We start from the raw sequence: 17,430 nt of genomic DNA, 5'->3' as shown, positions 1-17,430 counted from the left end.
AGAAACGAAGAAAATGAAATATTTAAACCGGGGTTTGAGGGATAACGGAACCAGTTGTCTGCCCCATATGACAGTTTGATCAAAATCCTGAGAGCTAGCTCTTACAAGCCAACACCTGTCCCAAAGAGACCAAGTGGCAGCGGTGTTGGCTCCTTAATCTAGGAGGGCACCTCAGGCTCAAAACCAGTGCAACAGCTCATCTAAAATTCAACATTCCCTGCTCATTGCAGCCAGCAGGAACAAGAGTTCAGACTCCTGGAAAACCAGTTAGACAAACCAGAGAGTGCATGAAAACAGCCCATGATTTAAAACAACAGATTAACTGTGGCCGCTCACCCTGCATGAGATGCACAAATGCTTAAAACGTTCAGAGTTTTCAGTGGCCTTTACCCGTCAAGAAGCACTACTTTCTCCCCAGCTCAAAGCCTTGGCCTGTGGGAATAAACTGGGTAATGCTAAAAACACAGGGAAAGCCCAGGATCTTACAAAATTCAGCCAAATCTAGTGAAAGGTTAAATGTCCCCTTCCTCAACGGCCGAGGCAGTGGGATCAGAGGGTCTCATATTTAGGAGGTCCCTCATCCAGCCTACATCGTTTTGTGAGCCTGTGGTTTTGTGATTACTTTACCAGCAGTTCTGAGCTCCAAAATCTTTAACCGAGCGTAACTCTGTTTCCTGAACCAAAGGCACCTGAATAAACGGAAGCAAGCGGATCCTCGAAATCGTGTTAAATTTGGTAGATGTCACATTTTCCCCCTTAGAGTTCGTGCATTTGATACTCACTTTACACAAAGGCTCGTGACTAGCCAGAAGTCAGGACCAGCTAGCTAGGGTTCTCTCCTAAGTCAGCTGGATTATTTTAAAAGTGTATTTGCTCTTGTCTATGTAACTTCTGGTCATTTGGGGTAGATGCTGAGCAATTGTGAAAATTATTATTACTTACTTTAATCAGGGTGAGGGGTAAGTATGTAGATCTGTTCATTTCCTTCCTCTTTAAAGTACTCATTCTGTGCATTCTTGGATCCCCAGGGCCCCATCACTGCTCTCCTCCTTCCTTTCCCCCCAACTCCTCCTGCTCCATATTGCCCTGTAGTCTCTGAATTTACCACTAGATGGCAGCAAGAATTAGAGAGTTTGGCAGAGGCCCATTAGCTTATATGGAGACCTCCCGCCCTGAAAGGATAGGATGCAAAACCTAGAAAAATAGGGCAGTTTCAGGACGTGGAGGGTGAGCAGGAGATAGGAGCCCACTAGAGAAAATGTCTGTTATGTGTCTCTCCCCGATTTAACAATCGGTCAGATACACACTTGTCTGGAGTGGTTTTGGTGAGACCGTTAACCCAGATAAAGTGTGGTTTCCTTCCAGCCTGGCGAGCCCCCATAAGTTAATGGAACTTATGTATCTGCTCCTCTGTACCTCTAATTTTTTAAATTATGTGTAGCTTCAATTCAAATCATAGTTTTTATTCCCCTGGACTTTGAATAATTTTGTGAAGAATTTTGACTGTTTTAAACGGTACTTTTTAACTGATAGGACATAGGACTGGACAAATGCTAAAGATTTTGTTTGAAAAGAAATCTTTCTACCTATCTATTTAAATAATTAGAGTATAGTTTTCATCATATAGTTTTATCATATATTTTTTCCTGGATATTTTGCAGTATATATCTCAATTTGAGGGGTGCCACAAAATATCCAGGATTCTAAGCCAATGGGTACAAAAGCAACAAAATTAATCATGAAAAAAATGTTACAGTGCACACACTGGTATTTTACATTTTTCTGAAACCCTAATAATTTCAATTTCACTATGCTCATGCGATTCTTAGTAAATCTTGAGATTTGAAAATAATCAGTTGGGCCCAAAAATTTAGAAAAAGATAAAAGTGTCTGGCTCTTAACTTACTGCTTAAATGTCAGTGTTAGGGTTGGTGGTAGACGGGCTGTATTCTCAGTGACCGTGCCTAGGAGGTTCCAGGAATCTTCGTGGCATTGGGCAAGGTTGGAACACTATACAGAAGCAACTAGATGTGTCATGTAAGAGAAATATCTGGAAACACACAAGGGGAAAATAATTGGTTTGGTGCTAAGATACTACCACGCAGAGTAGAGATTTTGTCTTGGCCTCAGCCTTCCTGTCACAAAATGTCCTATGAATTTGTCTCTGCAATTGAGGTTTGCTGCCCTGGCTCAACCTATTCTCCCCACCTCAGGGAAATGGCTCAAATAGTCTCTCAAGAGCCAGTGAGATGTTACTCTTTTGCTCACTTTCAGTTTGGAGCTGCTGGAGGTGAGCTGTGAATAACCCCACTTGGAGGGTTCTGTCCTTTCAAGACTTTTGAGGTGATATGTCAGGTAATCACTTCTCTCCACCCGTCAGAGCTCATGCCATGAATGGCTTCTTAGAAGAAAGCCTGAGCTGATGGTGCTAATTTTTAATTTTTTAATTTTTAATATTTTAATTTTCTAATTTTTACTGATCCAGTCACTGAGGAGATGTGGTCAACACTGCAGACCCTGGTTTCTGAGGTCCAAATTTTTCTCAGGCATGGACCCTGAGTCCTCTTGCATGCCTGGTGCTAACCACTGGCTCTCACAGCCTCCACGGGCTGACCAGAGACTTGCAAAGGAATGAAGCAAAGCTAGCCCTCATGATTGATAGGTTGCAGGGCTGGAGTTCTGCAGGAGGAGAGTGGGGTGGGGCAGCCAAGTCTGGGGTAAGTGTTAGTCCCAGAAGCGTGTGTGCCAGACAAAAGCAGGCCCCTCACAGAAGCCAGCTCTGCCCTGTGTGCTCAGCCCTGGCTGTATTTGACAGCCCTTTGAAGTAGATGGGGGTCATGGAATGAATGCCAAGATGTTTATTCTAAGGGCCTCCTGTCTGATTTCCTCAGAAAAGCCACCCTTGTCCTTGAACTCCAGGCCTATGGGTAGGGAAAATAATCAGGGTTTTAAACTTGCAAGTGGACTTGGAAACCTCACTCTGAGGAGACCTCTAACCCACCCTAACAGAAGACACGGTCCAGAGTCGCCTCGCAAAAGACCAAAACTAACTCTTAATTCATTGATCCTGGTGCCCAATGCGGGGATGATAGGAGGGAATGAGAAACCAGGAATCAAGGCTTCCCAGATGCTCTGCAGAAGTTACTCAAGGAGCCCCACTTTCTGAACCACACAAGCAAATTAGCCCCCATCCACAAACTCAGACCCTGAGAGAGATTGGACTCAATCTAAAGGAAGTAAGATTGTGGGCAAGATAGTCTTACTGTTATAAGGGAGTGATATGCACTGATGAGGCATTTATTCCAACTAAGAATACTTGTGACCGTGGCTTTATGACATTTCTCAGAGAAGGAAAATTGGAGGTTGAGGATATTGAGAAGAGCCCGTTAGGGATCAAAGGAAGCTTTGTTTTGTTTCTTTGTCTGATCTTTGTCAGCAGTGCCCCAAGGCCGGGAGAATATTGCTACGCTAGTCCCTACGAATGCCGCTTGGTATCCACTATATTCTTGGGGACCCTCACCGCCCTTCCTCACTCCCTAAGACCCCTCTGCTTTCCATTAGACCATCAGGATTGACCGAGCCCCTGCTGAGTACCCACCGCTCTGGATTTTAAGAGACGTGTATAACTCCGTTCCCTGCTCTCAGGGAGGTTTCAGTCTCTGGAGAAGTAAGAATAACAGACAAGAAAGATTTAGAGACTGACGTGACTCAGTCTGTGGTTTAGGATTATAAACACGTGAGCATATTAGGAATTCTCCCTCCTCCCCCCAAAAAGAAGAGCAGTCTCTGTGGACTAGGAAAAGCACCACAGGGGAAAGTAGGAGAGCAGGTGTCTTCTCTGCGCTGCCTTGGTCCCCCTCACCCTGTGCCCAGCCAGCTCTGCTGATCTGGAGAAGTAATAGAGTGTGGTGCTAAGGGCCGGGACTCTAGAACCAGACTCTCTGGGTCCAAATCCTTGTTCTACCACTTCTTACTTGGATAATTTTCTGATCCACTCAGTGAGTTGTTGATCTCATCTATAAAAATAATACCTACCAGGTATTATTAAAGATAAAAATAGTACCTACCTCATACAGTTGTTGTGAAGCTTAAATGAGTTAATACACATAAAGTTCTTAAAATAGAACCTCGAGTAGCCACTGAACATCAGTATGGTGTTAGCTCCTGGCTCCATCATCTGTTCAGAGGCCTTTAAGCTGTCATCAAGTCTGGGCACTCCTTTCTTTAAAAGGCCCCCCTTTTTCTTTCTGTTCACTCCTACGGTTATCACCCTAATAAGGATGGAGGAAGAGCTGGGCTGAAAATCTTTGATTCAATGTCTGGGTCCACCAATGTGTCGTTACATAACCTTAGAACATTACCCTCTGCAAACTGAGGGAGCTGGAATAAAGATGCTCCAAGGAGTTTTTATATTTTGGTCCCCTCCTCTCACTCCATGCTCTCAGTTCTAAAAATCTCTGAGTTTGCAGTCCATTAACAATAATTGACAACAGCATCAGGTATTCCTATGCACCAGACACTTATCTCAGCACCATATATGTGTTAATTCCTTTCATCCTCATAATGACTCTGAGGTAAGTATTACATTATCTCATTTTTCAGAGAAGAAAACTAAGGCACAGAGAGGTTTAGTTACTTGCCTATTGTCACATACCAGTCAGTGGCAGAGCCAGGATTTGAACCCAAGCAATCAGGTTCCAGAGCCTGGCCTGTAACTCCAAGCAGGCTTCCCTTCAAGGGGACAACCCCTCATCACTTTGTCTTGGAAACACTAGCTTCTCCCGCTACTCCCAATCGACTCCTCCATTCTTTGCCCATCAGATGCCATCTTCCTTCCTGATTTTAGTGCATGTCCATGCCTCTCCACTCCTCTGCACCTATCCAAATGCTTCAAGGCCAGATCACCTCCCTGAAACAGCCCTTTCCTGACTTGGGTCCACATGACCCCCATCGTCCTATTTACTCCACCCCACCCACTTTCTCCTAGTTGGCTTCCCCAGCATCCTGCCTGGAGGCACCAGCTCTCACCTGAGGAAGAAAACCCCTGCTGCTGCTCAGGGAGCCACGCTGAGCGTAGAGCTGAAAAGGACAGCATGGCTGCAGCTACTCTGCAAAGTGACTGTCCGTCTCTTTGAGGCACCCCCAGATCCTCCAAAGCGAGCTTCCTGAACACGTGTGGCCAATGTCTTGAGTCAGGCCATCATCATGCACATACTCTTAAATATGGTGAAGACCCACCCAACGGTTTTTATGAGATTCGCTACACAAAAGAATAGGCAGAAACTTAATTTTAATTTTAATATAAGTGGATAATGGCTCCCAGGGACTAGGCTTTCTATCCGTATTCTCCCCTTGGACCCCCTCATCCGGAACATAGCCCAGAGCAAGTCCTTGTACAAACTTGCTGGAAGGAAAGATGGAAGGAGGGAAGAAGGCAGTGGGGGCACAGGAGAGAAAGAAAGGAAAACAAGGAAGGAAACTGTTAGAAATGGAGAGAAAAAAGATTTAAATGGAGAAAGTGAAATGAAGAGAAGGAGAGAGGGAATCTGAGCAGAAGGAAGGGGGAAGGAAAGGAGGAAACAAAAAAAGGGAATGAAGAGTGTGAAATGATGGAGAAGGGGGGGAAGGAAGTCGGAGAGGAAGGATGTGTGTAAGAGGGAATTTAGAATGAAGGACATATTGAAGGAGGAAGGAAGGACAGAATGGAGCTACCCCTGCCCGCCATGGGCCAAAGAGAGGCATCATGCAACCAACTACCTGTGAGACAGGCCACTCCCTTTACTGAGGAAGATGAACTACGAAGGTTTAAAATGCTTGTGAACAACCATTCTACTCACACCCCAAGAGAGATGGAAAAGTGAAGTGCAGGGCGCAGTCGCAGGCTTGGAAGTGGGAATGGATATGGCCAAAGAAGACAGGTTAAGGAGAGATAGGCCTGCCCAAAGCAGAGCTCCTCCCAGTTCACCTTCGTGAGCAAATGATCAGAGAAGATACCTACTTTGGATTCCAAGCTGTTTCCATGTGCTAGAAGAGAAAGTAGCTGATCCTTTACCGACCCGGCTGCTAATGCAGAGAGCTGAGCCCTCATCAGCCCATTAGCTTTTCTGCAGGACACTCTGAGGACCCCAGGCCATGAGCCAGTCTGACAGATGGTCACCCAGTCTGGCTGGGCACCTCCAGATACCAGTTCTGAGGCCCTCCCCACTGTGGTACTATGTTATTGGAGCTTCTTAGGGCTCTCAGCAGGCTTACCTGCGACCTTACATTTGGCCTCAAGAGTCAAGAAGGGAGTTGGAGAATCATTCCTACCAGTGAAGACCCACATTCTGTAGTGGGTCGGCACTCCAAATAGTGTTGTACGAAAATTCTAGTAGTTCCCTACTGCCCAAGGTATAAGCAGAGTTTATCTGGTCCGAACCTACACTCTGGTTTAATTTCTCACCTCTCCCTCCTATCACTCCCCTAATTTCTCTTTTCCTCTTTGTTCTTCATTCTTCAAGACTTAATTGCCCTTCCTCACCAGAGCCTTCCCTCTCTACTCCAGCCAGCAATAGCTCTCTTTCCTCTGCAGTCTGATAGCCCCGACGCATACATTAGTTTGCATGTCTTGTTACTTTTCCTACCATTACTGTTCCCTGGGCACAATCTGGTGTAATATGCTCAAGGGCAAGAATCGTATCCCACATTCTTTGAACACTGCTGAGTGCTAAACCAATGTTTGTACATACTAGGTACTCAACAAATATTTGGAAATCATTTTCCCTTTACACATCTAGTTTTGCCTTACAGATTTCAACTGCAAATTTACAGCATCCCACTTTTGTATGCCTTCTAGGTTTTTGAAGGAGAGGCTAAGAAAGGATAGAAAAAATAAACAATTTGGTGATGCCCATTGAAAATTGGACTGGATTTGAAAATCCAATGTCTTGTGCTATGATGAATGAGCTGGGACTAGATGTGATTCTCATCACCAACACTGAGATTTATTTACCTTCTTTTTGAATTTCTCTCCTTTATTAAAGGACCTTGTGGATTACTTACGGATTCACTCACATAGTGCTGCTTATGCTGTGTCCATGAGCCCCCCAATAGCAGAGCAAATCATCAGATCAATGAAACTCATCATGGGACTGGATGGGACCACACAAGGTAAGAGGGTCTGCAGTGATCAAAGCTCCCATGAGCACCTGTCCTAGACCTCTCTCTGTCTCCTTTCTGCCCCATCCATCCCCTCCCTTCCCAAACATACACCTTTGTCTTAATCTAACCCAATTTGTAAATCAAGCTGTGTGCTAATGTAGTAGAACTGCTGTGAGCACACACACACACACACACATACAAATCCTTTGCTAAAGAAAAGAAAACTTTCTAATTCACCTCTTAATATGATCAGCAAATTTGGATAATTGTGTGCAATTAGTTGTGTTAAAATGAAGTAAATCGTGGTGTATTTGCCTGTGCTTGCTTGGGGCTGTGACTTGTGTTTCCCCGAGCACAAATTAGTCAATCTAATATTCATATTTTTGATCCTTTTATTTATTTTTTGCCATCCAAGGGTTGGGGAGGGCAAATCCACCACGGCCATTTGAGGACACATGGACAAACACACAATGATAACTTTCCAGCCATTTCTTTGACATAGGGTCACCGCAGCCAAAGTGTGCTACTTTGCTCAACCCAAATGAGCTTAATCTTCTTTTTAAAAAATTGTTTCATCAAAGCCTCTTGGAACTCTCCTTCCATCTTTCAGATATAGTTTACAGAGTTTCGACTATGTATCACTATGTTCACTATGTATCACTATATATCACTATTCCACTATGTATGTGGGGATACGGTGATGAATAAGGCAGTTCTTGCTGCCAGGCAATGTAGTGAGTGCCCTAATGGAAGGAGAAAATTATCCTGGCCCCAGAACTGGCCACTGGGCTATACAATCCGTGTGCCCCCACCCCCCCCCCCCCCCCCCGCAGCTGATGTGAAACCATTGCACACTGTTGAGTGAAACTTTCCAAGCCTACTATTTCTGTAGAAGTATGGAGAGATCCATCATTTTTCTGTTTTATTAAGGCAACAGAATACTTTATTCACACACAAATTTTACCCAGAAGCCTACAACATGAAACAGATTAGAACAGGGCTGGTCTGATTGAACTACCTCCATACCGATGGCCTCTGAGGTCCTTCTCCTGAGCCCTAGTGCTCCCCAGAACACTGGTTTGAAAATCCCCAGGATAAATCTGTCTTTTTCACTATCAGGAAAATGGCTTGTAGGTGATCTTGTTCCTCTATGTAAAATGCAGTGATTGATTGGTCTGTAAATCCCTTCCAACCTTGTCTTTTGGCTTTCACGATTCTGTCTCTTGTTGCATAGTCTGTGTGAAAAGGAAATGAAAATCCAATCTAGGGAAGCTGCATGGTGCAGTGGTTAAGGACATAAACTGAAAGTGGCTGCCTGGATTTGACTCATGGGATACTACTTACTCGCTGTGTGGCCTTAGGCAGGTGACTTAACTTATCTGTTCAACCCTGAGCAAGTGACTTCTCTGAACTTCAGTTCCTCCAGCTGTAAAACGAGGTAAATAATATTGTTAACACATACAAAATATTTAAAATTATGTCTGAAAACAATTTGAGTAGCAAGCATTTTATAATTGCTTGCTGCATTATTTGCTATTATTCCTGAGGTTCAAGAAGCATTGGGACCACTTCTCAGGGATGCTGTAGGAAGGATTCTTATTATGGAAGTGAGGGAAGACTAGATGTCCTCCAAGGTCCTGGATTAGTCAGGATAAGCTAAATTATGCCACCATAACAAATAAACCCTCAAATCTCAGCAGCTTAACAGAAACAAGGGTTATTTCTTGCTGGCACCAAGTCTAATACAAATCAGGCTACTCTCTGCACTGTTCCCCTCCCTGGGGGCAGTGGCTCAGGCTGCTCCTAGCTTGAGGCTTGGCCAACTCATTGTATGGCCTCCATGGTCACCATGGTAGAGAAACACTAGTCTGAAACATCTGACTTCTCAGGAAGCCAAATTAATGATCTTGAATTTCATGCATTTCTTAAGGGAAACCATTATTTGAGATTTAAGCTAAGATGCAAGTTAAATGAATTGTCATATAATAAACAGAATTATCCTTTGGTCTTCTTTTAAAGATGAATAACTAGGAAAAAGTTATTCTGAAAATTAGCATGTGTCTCAATAATGATCACAAATTTCTTCAATCCATTAGCGTATATGTTATCAGAATCAGTAGATTTCCATGTACCTGACTTTACAATCATTTCCTTCCTTCCTCTGGATTGGTTCACCACTTCATCCCAGACAGAACTTACACTGTTTGATCACAGTTGAAGATCTGCAGAAAAATTACATTTCAAGATATTATCATTTATCCTTCGATAGTCGTCTAACATCAATTTTTCTTCCTCTGATGTGGGAGCTATTTCCCTTGGTTCTCTCCCTTAGCCTTATAATTGAAGAATTATTTGGTTATTATTTTTAACCTCCCAGTTAAAGTTTCTCTCTTCTCTTGCCATCTTAAGAGAAGACAAAATTTAAAAATACAGAGAAGGCTATGTGTACAGTCTGTTTTCTTAAAGCCAAGATAGGAGAACCAGGAAGAAGATAGGACCATTTCTTTTCAAAGAGATGAACAAAGGAAAGTAGTAGAAAAGAAAACTGACAGAATCATCAGCCAGGTTTCAGATGGTTCTGACTGACATGTCTTTTGAAGAATTCAAAGGCACACGGTGAATAATCATGCTGTCCTCATTTACAACAATGCCTGCTTTAAATAAAATGAACAGGACAGGTTGGGAATATGGCGTTAACTCACCCCTTTCTGCCGAGATAGACTGATTCTCAGGGTACGTTTGTCCAGAGCTCAGAGGGATGCACTGCGTCATGCCAGAGCTGCCTTATAGGATCTAAGAAGGAGCACCCTGCTTTGAGCCTTCATCTTCAGCCCACTCTGCTGCAACTGTGATTGGAGCCTTTCAAGGCTTTGTTTCAGGTTGAGTTTGGGGCGTGGTGGGCCAGATCTGTTCCTTGATGAATGTCTTCACTTTAATCTGCAATGCAAAGCCATACGCTTCAAAGAAAGGCAAGCTACAGGAATAAGGTCAGTGTTCCTTTGAAGCCAAGGTTCAAAGATGAAATAGCAGTCCCACTGAAATGACAATGTTTATGCACAAACAACTACCTTCACTCTGCAGCCAGGCTTCTCGGGGAGTTAATGCACACAGGCTGAGGGGCTGCAGGCCACGCGTGCGTTCCACATGCACAGAGGCCCTTTTCATCTCCTGGCCTGTCACTTGTGCAATACAATGAGCCCAAAGTGGAGATTTGGTTTCTCCATCCTAACGGATGTTGGGTGGTCCACTAGCCAAACCAATGCTGTAAGCCCTTAAGGGCAAGAAATGTGTCTTGAATTAATTTGATGCTCCTCTGAGTGTCATAGCCAGTGCTAGGCTTAATAAATATGTCATGACTCAACTTCCATTGGCCTACTCAATTTCAGGTCAGTGTTTATGCTAAACAAGATCGAGAGGATGTTTATCTCATAGGCCTGGGAGCCAGGAATCAGTTCCACACCAGTTGTTGCGGCTGAAGGGATCCTTCAGTGATTGGGATCCCTCAGTGATTGACATCACTTTTGGAGAGGTTTGGAAAGATTACAGTTCAGTCATTTTCCTCATCTAGATGTGGCACAAACAGCCACAAGACGGTGAGCCCCAAACCATGCCAACAACTCCCCTAAAGAAAGTATTGTCAATGTTTGTCTTATTATTATTTATTTAAAGCTTTGATGTGCATTTTTTGGTTAATCAGCCAATATTCTTTTTGAACTCCCAATCTTGGCCCTGCCTTCCCACGCTCCTCTCCCCAACTCTGGGGAGTCATTCGCTTCTCAGAGACATCAGAGGTTGTATCGCGTGAGGATTAAGGATGTGTGCTCTGCAGCCAGACGGCATGGGGCCCAGTCCCTGGCCGGCCATTCGCTCCATGACTGGCAAGGTGCCTACCCTCTCTTAACCTCAGTGCCTTCATTGTAAATTGGGGCTGTTGGGAGGATTAAGTGATAGAATATCGTTAATAACCTTACCATGATGCTTGATATGTAGTAAACACTCAATAAAAGTTAATGGTTACTGCTATTTTTAGCTCATTTGATTTCTTCACTCCCTTCTCCAAAATTTCCAATAGTTTTCACCCATCCTGGAATTCTTCCTTTCTCTCAGAACTTATGTCTACTCCATGAGCAAATGCTGCAGCACTTCCTTTGACATAGATCCAGAATCTGTTCACTTCTCATCAGTTCCACCGTTACCTCTATGGTTCTCACCTGGGCTACTACAGTAGCCTCCTGAATGGTCTCCTCACTTGTACCCCTGCCCTTCTATGACTTGTTCGCCATACAGAAGCCAAAATCATCTTTAAAACAAAAGGTAACTTACTCAGGGTAAAGTCCAGACTGTGGCCTTCAAGGCTTTCATGGTATGGTCTTCCATTTTTCCACCACTCATTCCCTTGCTCGCTCTACGCCAAGCAGCTGGCATCCTTGCTTTTCCCGGAACGCGGGGAATAGCTCCTGCAGAGGGTCTTTGCACTCGCTGGCCTCTCTAGAACAGCATTTCTGACTAGTATCTGCATGGCCCACTCCCTCACTTTCTTTGAATCTTTGCTCAAAATCAGCCTCGTTAGGAGATTGGCCCTATCTTAAATCGCCCTGTCCCTCTAATTCTCCTCACCTTGCCATAGTCTGCATAGGGTTTACGAGCACCTGACAAATTATGTATTTGTCTCCTCATTTTCTGTTTTCCCTCACTAGGATGTTAACTCCAGAAAAACAAGCATTTTGTCTATTTTATTCATTATTGAGAACAGTGCCTGGCAATTACAGGTCCTCCACAAATATTTGTTGAAAGATAGAATCCTTCCCTCTTTTTCTCTTAACTCAGCACATAAATGACCCTTATCACCTTCACATCTCTGTGCTTGATTCTCTCCCTTTGTCTTCTAAAGGCACTGGCCCCTTTTCTCAACCTTGAACTTATTCATTTCCTTCATCCTAAAAGCTTCCCTTACCCTTCTTTCTCTTCAGACAGCCACCAATCTCATCCCTTCCGTTGCTGCAAATTTTACCGAAAGAATAGCTTGTTCTTCCCACTTCCCCCTTCTCCTCCCCACCCAGCATTCAGCACCTTCAGCCTGTCCTCTGCCCGTTTCCATGGACTCTGCCTCCTCAAAGGCCACGCCTCCCCACCTACGCTATAGTCCCTTCTTAGCTGGGTTTGATTGACCTCTCCACCTCATTTTCTCCTTGAAAATGATCTCCCCTTAGTTCTAGAGATGCTCTTTTTTTTTTTTTTTTTTTTTTAATTTTCTGTCTGTTATTCCTCCCTTTTCTGTTAGGCCTTTTCCCTGTCTGCATTTGCCAGAATTCCATCTTCTGTTCTCTTTACATTTCCCTCTGCCCCAATATGCCCCTTCCTCTTTCCTTTCCTTTGTGTAGAAACATGGTCCTCAAACTTAAGTATGCATCAGCCTCACCTGGAGGGATAGTGAAAACAGATTGCTGACCCGCCCCCAGGGCATCTGCTTCAGAAATGCTTGTTGCTGTTCTCCATGTGATGCTGATGCTGCTGCTCCAGGGACCACACTTTGAGAACCACTGCTGTAAAATGACCTCATAGTCATCCTCTCCTTCTCATCAAGCACTAACCGATTACGGATTTCTTATGAATAGAAAGCATCATCATATCAGCAGCAATCAGCTGGGTGCCTGACACATAGTAGGCCTCCAATACATATTTTCAAGTTGAATTAAAAATAAATGTGCTAAGCCTCAATTATGCTCTTGCCATGATACAGATGCTGATAAAATATCTGTTTAGGGTCATCTTTTCATCAAAAGGACTCAAGCAAAATCTCTGAGTGCTTAATATCAGCCATCTCAGTGACTGAAATTGCTAATCAAGATCAACTTCTTCCTTGGAATTCTTGCCAGTGCTTATGTTTGGTTTTGCACCTTATATTTATATACTAATTATAATACCACTGATGTCTGAAAAAGTTTCCCTCTTGTCCCCAATTGTGAAGTAATGGGAATGCCTGATGGGAGAGAGCAAATGACTACAAAGCATCTTATAGCAGTGATTCTCAAACTGTGGGCCTTGAAGCAGCAGCAGCAGCATCACCTGGGGGCATATGAGAACCGCAACAAGCACTTCTGAATCAGAAACTCTGGGGGCAGGGTCAGCAATGTGGTTTAACCATTCTTCCAGGTGATTCTGATATAGGCTCAAGTTTGAGAAGCACATTTTTACACAAAGGAAAGGAATAGGGGGGTATGCTTGTGCAGAGGGACAGTAAAGAGAACAGAGGATGGAATTCTGGCATGCGGACAGGGGTACGGGACCTAGAAGAAAAGGAGGAGGAAAAACAGACAAAAATAAGAGAATACTCAGAAACAAAAAGCATGAAACACATCTTGACCCACTTCTTTAAACCCCTGTAATTCATCAGCACTGTTCACTCAGTTCCTGTGAGCAGCTCGCCTGTTCCTCCCCAATCCGCCGACCACTTACTTAGCTATCAAGAATAGCAGAGCTTTATGCCCTCATGAAGAACATGTGCCTCACAACAGGCTCTTCCTTAATCCTGGGCTGTCAAATAACTTTTTGAAGTACGTAAAGTCATTAAGAGTTCGTGATCGCAACACTGATTATCCCATTTGATTTGATAGTAGGCTTCTGGCAGAGATAAGGCTGTTTCTCTAATAACTCGTCTCTCAGGCTGGGCAGGGTACTATCCACAACAGTTAAATTCTTTATCTCTTCAGTGCATCTTCAATAGGTGGAATCCATTTGGTGAGAAAGGAGATCCCCAGTGGGCAAACCACTAAGTTTAAATGATAACAAATTAAGTTTAAGTTAAAATAAATTATGATAAAATATTTCATGTTCACAGCTTGGAAAGAATGGCTTTTCCTATCATTATGTGGAATCTGCTTGACTTTGCACTATAATTACCACCCTCCTGTTGGCTACTCATTTTCCTGCTATAGTGGTTAAAATTTTGATGACACAGTGTCACAATGATGTTAGCACTTTTCTAAGCAAAGATGGTCTGCGCAACCTGATGTACCTATTGCATATCAGATACTAAGGTTCTTGTACTTTCAATTTCATGTTTCTCAATCATCTTAGCTATTATTGATCAAACTTAAATATAATTACCTCAATTCTCCACTTTCAATATGAAGAAAAAGTTTCACAAGCCTATCAGAATATGGAAACCCAGGTTTTGATGAACCTTAGCAGGAAGGCCAATATGAAAAGGATGGGGAAACTGAGTCTGCAAACCAGAACTAAGTACCCCTAGCCACTGCACCACTACAAGAAACTCTAGCTTCCTTTGCCCTTTAGAAAATCAAAAATGTGATCAGCCCAGGATCTGAGGAGGAAGTATTAAACAGACACATTCCCCGACAGAGGGCCTCCTCACGCTAAATTTTTCTGAGGTTTTATTTCTTACATGACTTGGGAAGTATTCAAAACATCACATCTGTGAAGAAGTTGTTACCTTGGCCCCAGAATTCTGTTCACACATCACATATTGCCTTTGGCAGAGTTGGGGAGTGAAGGCTCTCAGTTAATGGGATTGCTCTTCTTGTTTCCTCTGAGAATCGGCCTCTGGGAGGAAGGCTCTCCATTTCCTGAAATGAGGAGGTGATATCTTTTAACTCTACATTTGCTTATATTATGGTATCACTCTTATATGGTGATTTCGCCTGTTTTAAAATTAAAACTGAGTACTCTCTCTCGTCATTGCAAAAATCCAGGGTTCTATTCACTGAAAACATCTGAGGAGCTAAAGATGCCTCGGTTTTTATGCAAAAAGAAACAAGCAATGAAAAAATGGTATATATTCTGTTAGTTGAACAAGTTCAAATGATGTTCAAAAACAAAGATAAGTCAAAAATCATCACTGATAAAATTTTTCTTAGCTCCAGAAACAGAGAGAGAATCTCTCTACAAAAGCAAAGAAAACAGTTGGGGCCTTCTCTGGTTTTCCAGCCCCTTTTCCTCATTTTTGACCCCTGGCCCACCACACAGGCCTTCCTTGCTCCTGACCCCGTGGTTCTGCTACTAGAGCTCATCTCTCAGACAGGTTCAGAACCAAACTTTCAGCCCAGATAAAATCTGGACTTGGAACAGCTTGGAGTGGGGGTCCATGCTGGAGTGACCCTTCTAGCTCCTGCCACCAACCAAGAGGGACCTTCCCTAACCCCACTTTCTAAACTATCACCCCCTTCCTTGGGGGTGACTCTGTCTACTCCCTTATTCTACACCATTTTTCTTCATAGCCCTTATCACCACCTGGAATTATGTACTCGCTTCCTTGGTTTTTGTCTCTCTCTCCCAGGAGAATACAAGTGCCATGAGGGCAGGGACGCTGTCCCCAACCTCAAGCAGTATATGTTGGTGAATGAATGACCCCCTTCAGTGTAATTTTGGCCATATCCCATCAACTATTCACCAGGCATCGGAACCTCCTTTATGCGTGCTCATGGTAGTTCTTGCATCTGGAAGTTCCCTCATCTCTCCCAACAAGCCACTATACCCATTCTTCATCCTATCATGATGGCCGCAGTCAGACAATAATCGTTCCCTCCTCCATCTCATGAAATTTTTTGCTCCTACTAGGTTGGGTAACACCCTCCAACCCAGCCCTCCAAGTAGGTAATGATTAGTTAACTAATTGTGCCTTAATCATCCAATATGTGAATGAATGCATACTGAATGACTGGATTCAGGACTCAGCAGATTTTCTAGACAAGCCTTGAAATCTAATCATGATCCATAAACAATTACAATATCATTTCTGTACTGGTTACCTATAGAATTATTTTGGTTTAAATGCTGGAATTACAATCACTTCTTTGATGAGTACATGCATGGACCAAAATCTAGAGTTCTTTTTCTATTCTTTTGACAAATGAATAGTGTTACATTATTGCATATACTAAAGCTTTGTCTAGACACAATCCAATATAGAAGTGAGTAAGCTGGATAATTCAAGCCAATGCTACCCAAATAGCAGAAGCAAAAATGGAGTTTTTCCTTTAATTATCTAAGCAGTTAGCTGAATCCCTCACTTAAGGTTTCCTATGGAGACACTATCCAAAGCTCAAAAGTGCATTTGACTTTTTTATACACAGTAATCAGCAAGGACTGGGCACCATCTAATCCTCTCTGTCCAAGTCAAAATACATTTCTAAAATAGAGGAGAGTAGGTTGATTCTTAAGCATCCAAAATGGCATTTTCCACTGAGCGTGCTGGAGAGAACTCCTTCCCTCCCCTCCCTTATCTTAATGATGATTTGCAGTTAGAGTCTTTTCAGTCAAGAAGCTTCATGTTTTCATGGCATTTCTTGGCAACTAGTAATGAGAGGTTGAGAAACTAAAACCACCACAGAAAAATTAACTTCCCTTTACATCATACAGGCAATGAAAAGTAAAAGGGCATTAGGATTTTGAATCCTTGAAAATTTTTCATAGTATCTTTCTTTATAAGGCTAGGATTAGTTAAGATAAATTAGTTGTTGTAACAGACAAACTCCAACAAATCAGTGGCTTAACAGAGTAGAAATCTATTTTCTGCTCATAGAAAGTCCAAAATGGGCGTTCCTGTTGGGCAGGTACTTGTCTTCCAGGAACCCAGCCTCCTTCCATCTTGTGGCTCCTCCAGCTACAACACATGGCTTCCAAGGTTGCCACCAAAGGGGTAAGGAGCATAGAGGATCATGTGTGTGATGGTTTCAGAGGCCGTAACTGGAAAGGCACATTTTATTTCTGTACATGCTCTATTGGTCATAACTTAGTCACATGACCTTCCTAACCACAAAGGAGCCTGGAAAATGGCATTTACTGTCTGCCTAGGAGAAGGAAATGGGTTTGGTGAAGAGCTAGGCAGTCTTTGCCACAGTACTTAACCCCAGTCCAGGACATTCTTTCCCCAGACTTTCTCATGGGCATATACTGTAAGAAGACATTGTGTATTTTAGACAGCTTCCCAGTCTTTCCTTATTTACTCAGTAAATAAACTCTTGAACTGGAATGGAATAAAAGTGGCTAAGGAAAAAAGAAAAACAAAGGACTGAAGATAGATCTCTTTTCTTTTTGTAGGGACTTTCAGGGCTTCTAGTCTGGTTTTTACTACAACTACTTCTGCTTCTTTTTCATAGAACCGAGACCCAGGCCATGGCAGGTACTGAGATCTTTATCATCACTATGTTGCTAAATCCCCCAATGCTGTGTATTTTTTTGGAGGCAGAAAATGGACCCTGGGCCTAATGCTTCCCCAGAAGAAATTAAAATGGCATGAAATTGGAACAGCTTTGAAAGTCAGGCCAGAAC

General features: G+C 43.1%; 1 protein-coding gene and 1 long non-coding RNA gene across 3 annotated transcripts in view; one reads left to right on the top strand and one right to left on the bottom strand.

Moving 5' to 3' along the window:
* Positions 1–17,430, top strand: part of SPTLC3 (serine palmitoyltransferase long chain base subunit 3) — a 148,307-nt gene that overhangs the window by 104,875 nt on the left and 26,002 nt on the right. For both annotated transcript variants that reach the window (XM_001492503.5, XM_005604475.4), the window contains exon 9: positions 7,023–7,149. In XM_001492503.5, coding sequence (XP_001492553.1) covers positions 7,023–7,149 — 127 coding nt within the window. The remainder of the gene's footprint in view (positions 1–7,022; positions 7,150–17,430) is intronic.
* LOC138920209 (uncharacterized) lies at positions 8,050–9,994 on the bottom strand. Its single transcript, XR_011431019.1, has 4 exons — positions 9,843–9,994; positions 9,273–9,362; positions 8,485–8,566; positions 8,050–8,375 (listed from the first exon to the last, which is right to left on the bottom strand). It is a non-coding gene; the product is annotated as an uncharacterized lncRNA (long non-coding RNA).

The sequence above is a fragment of the Equus caballus genome, chromosome 22 (genome assembly GCF_041296265.1).
Source record: "Equus caballus isolate H_3958 breed thoroughbred chromosome 22, TB-T2T, whole genome shotgun sequence".
In the NCBI taxonomy this organism is placed as follows: Eukaryota; Metazoa; Chordata; class Mammalia; order Perissodactyla; family Equidae; genus Equus; species Equus caballus.
Note: the sequence above shows the minus strand (reverse complement) of the source record. Positions and strands in the feature narration are given on the sequence as shown.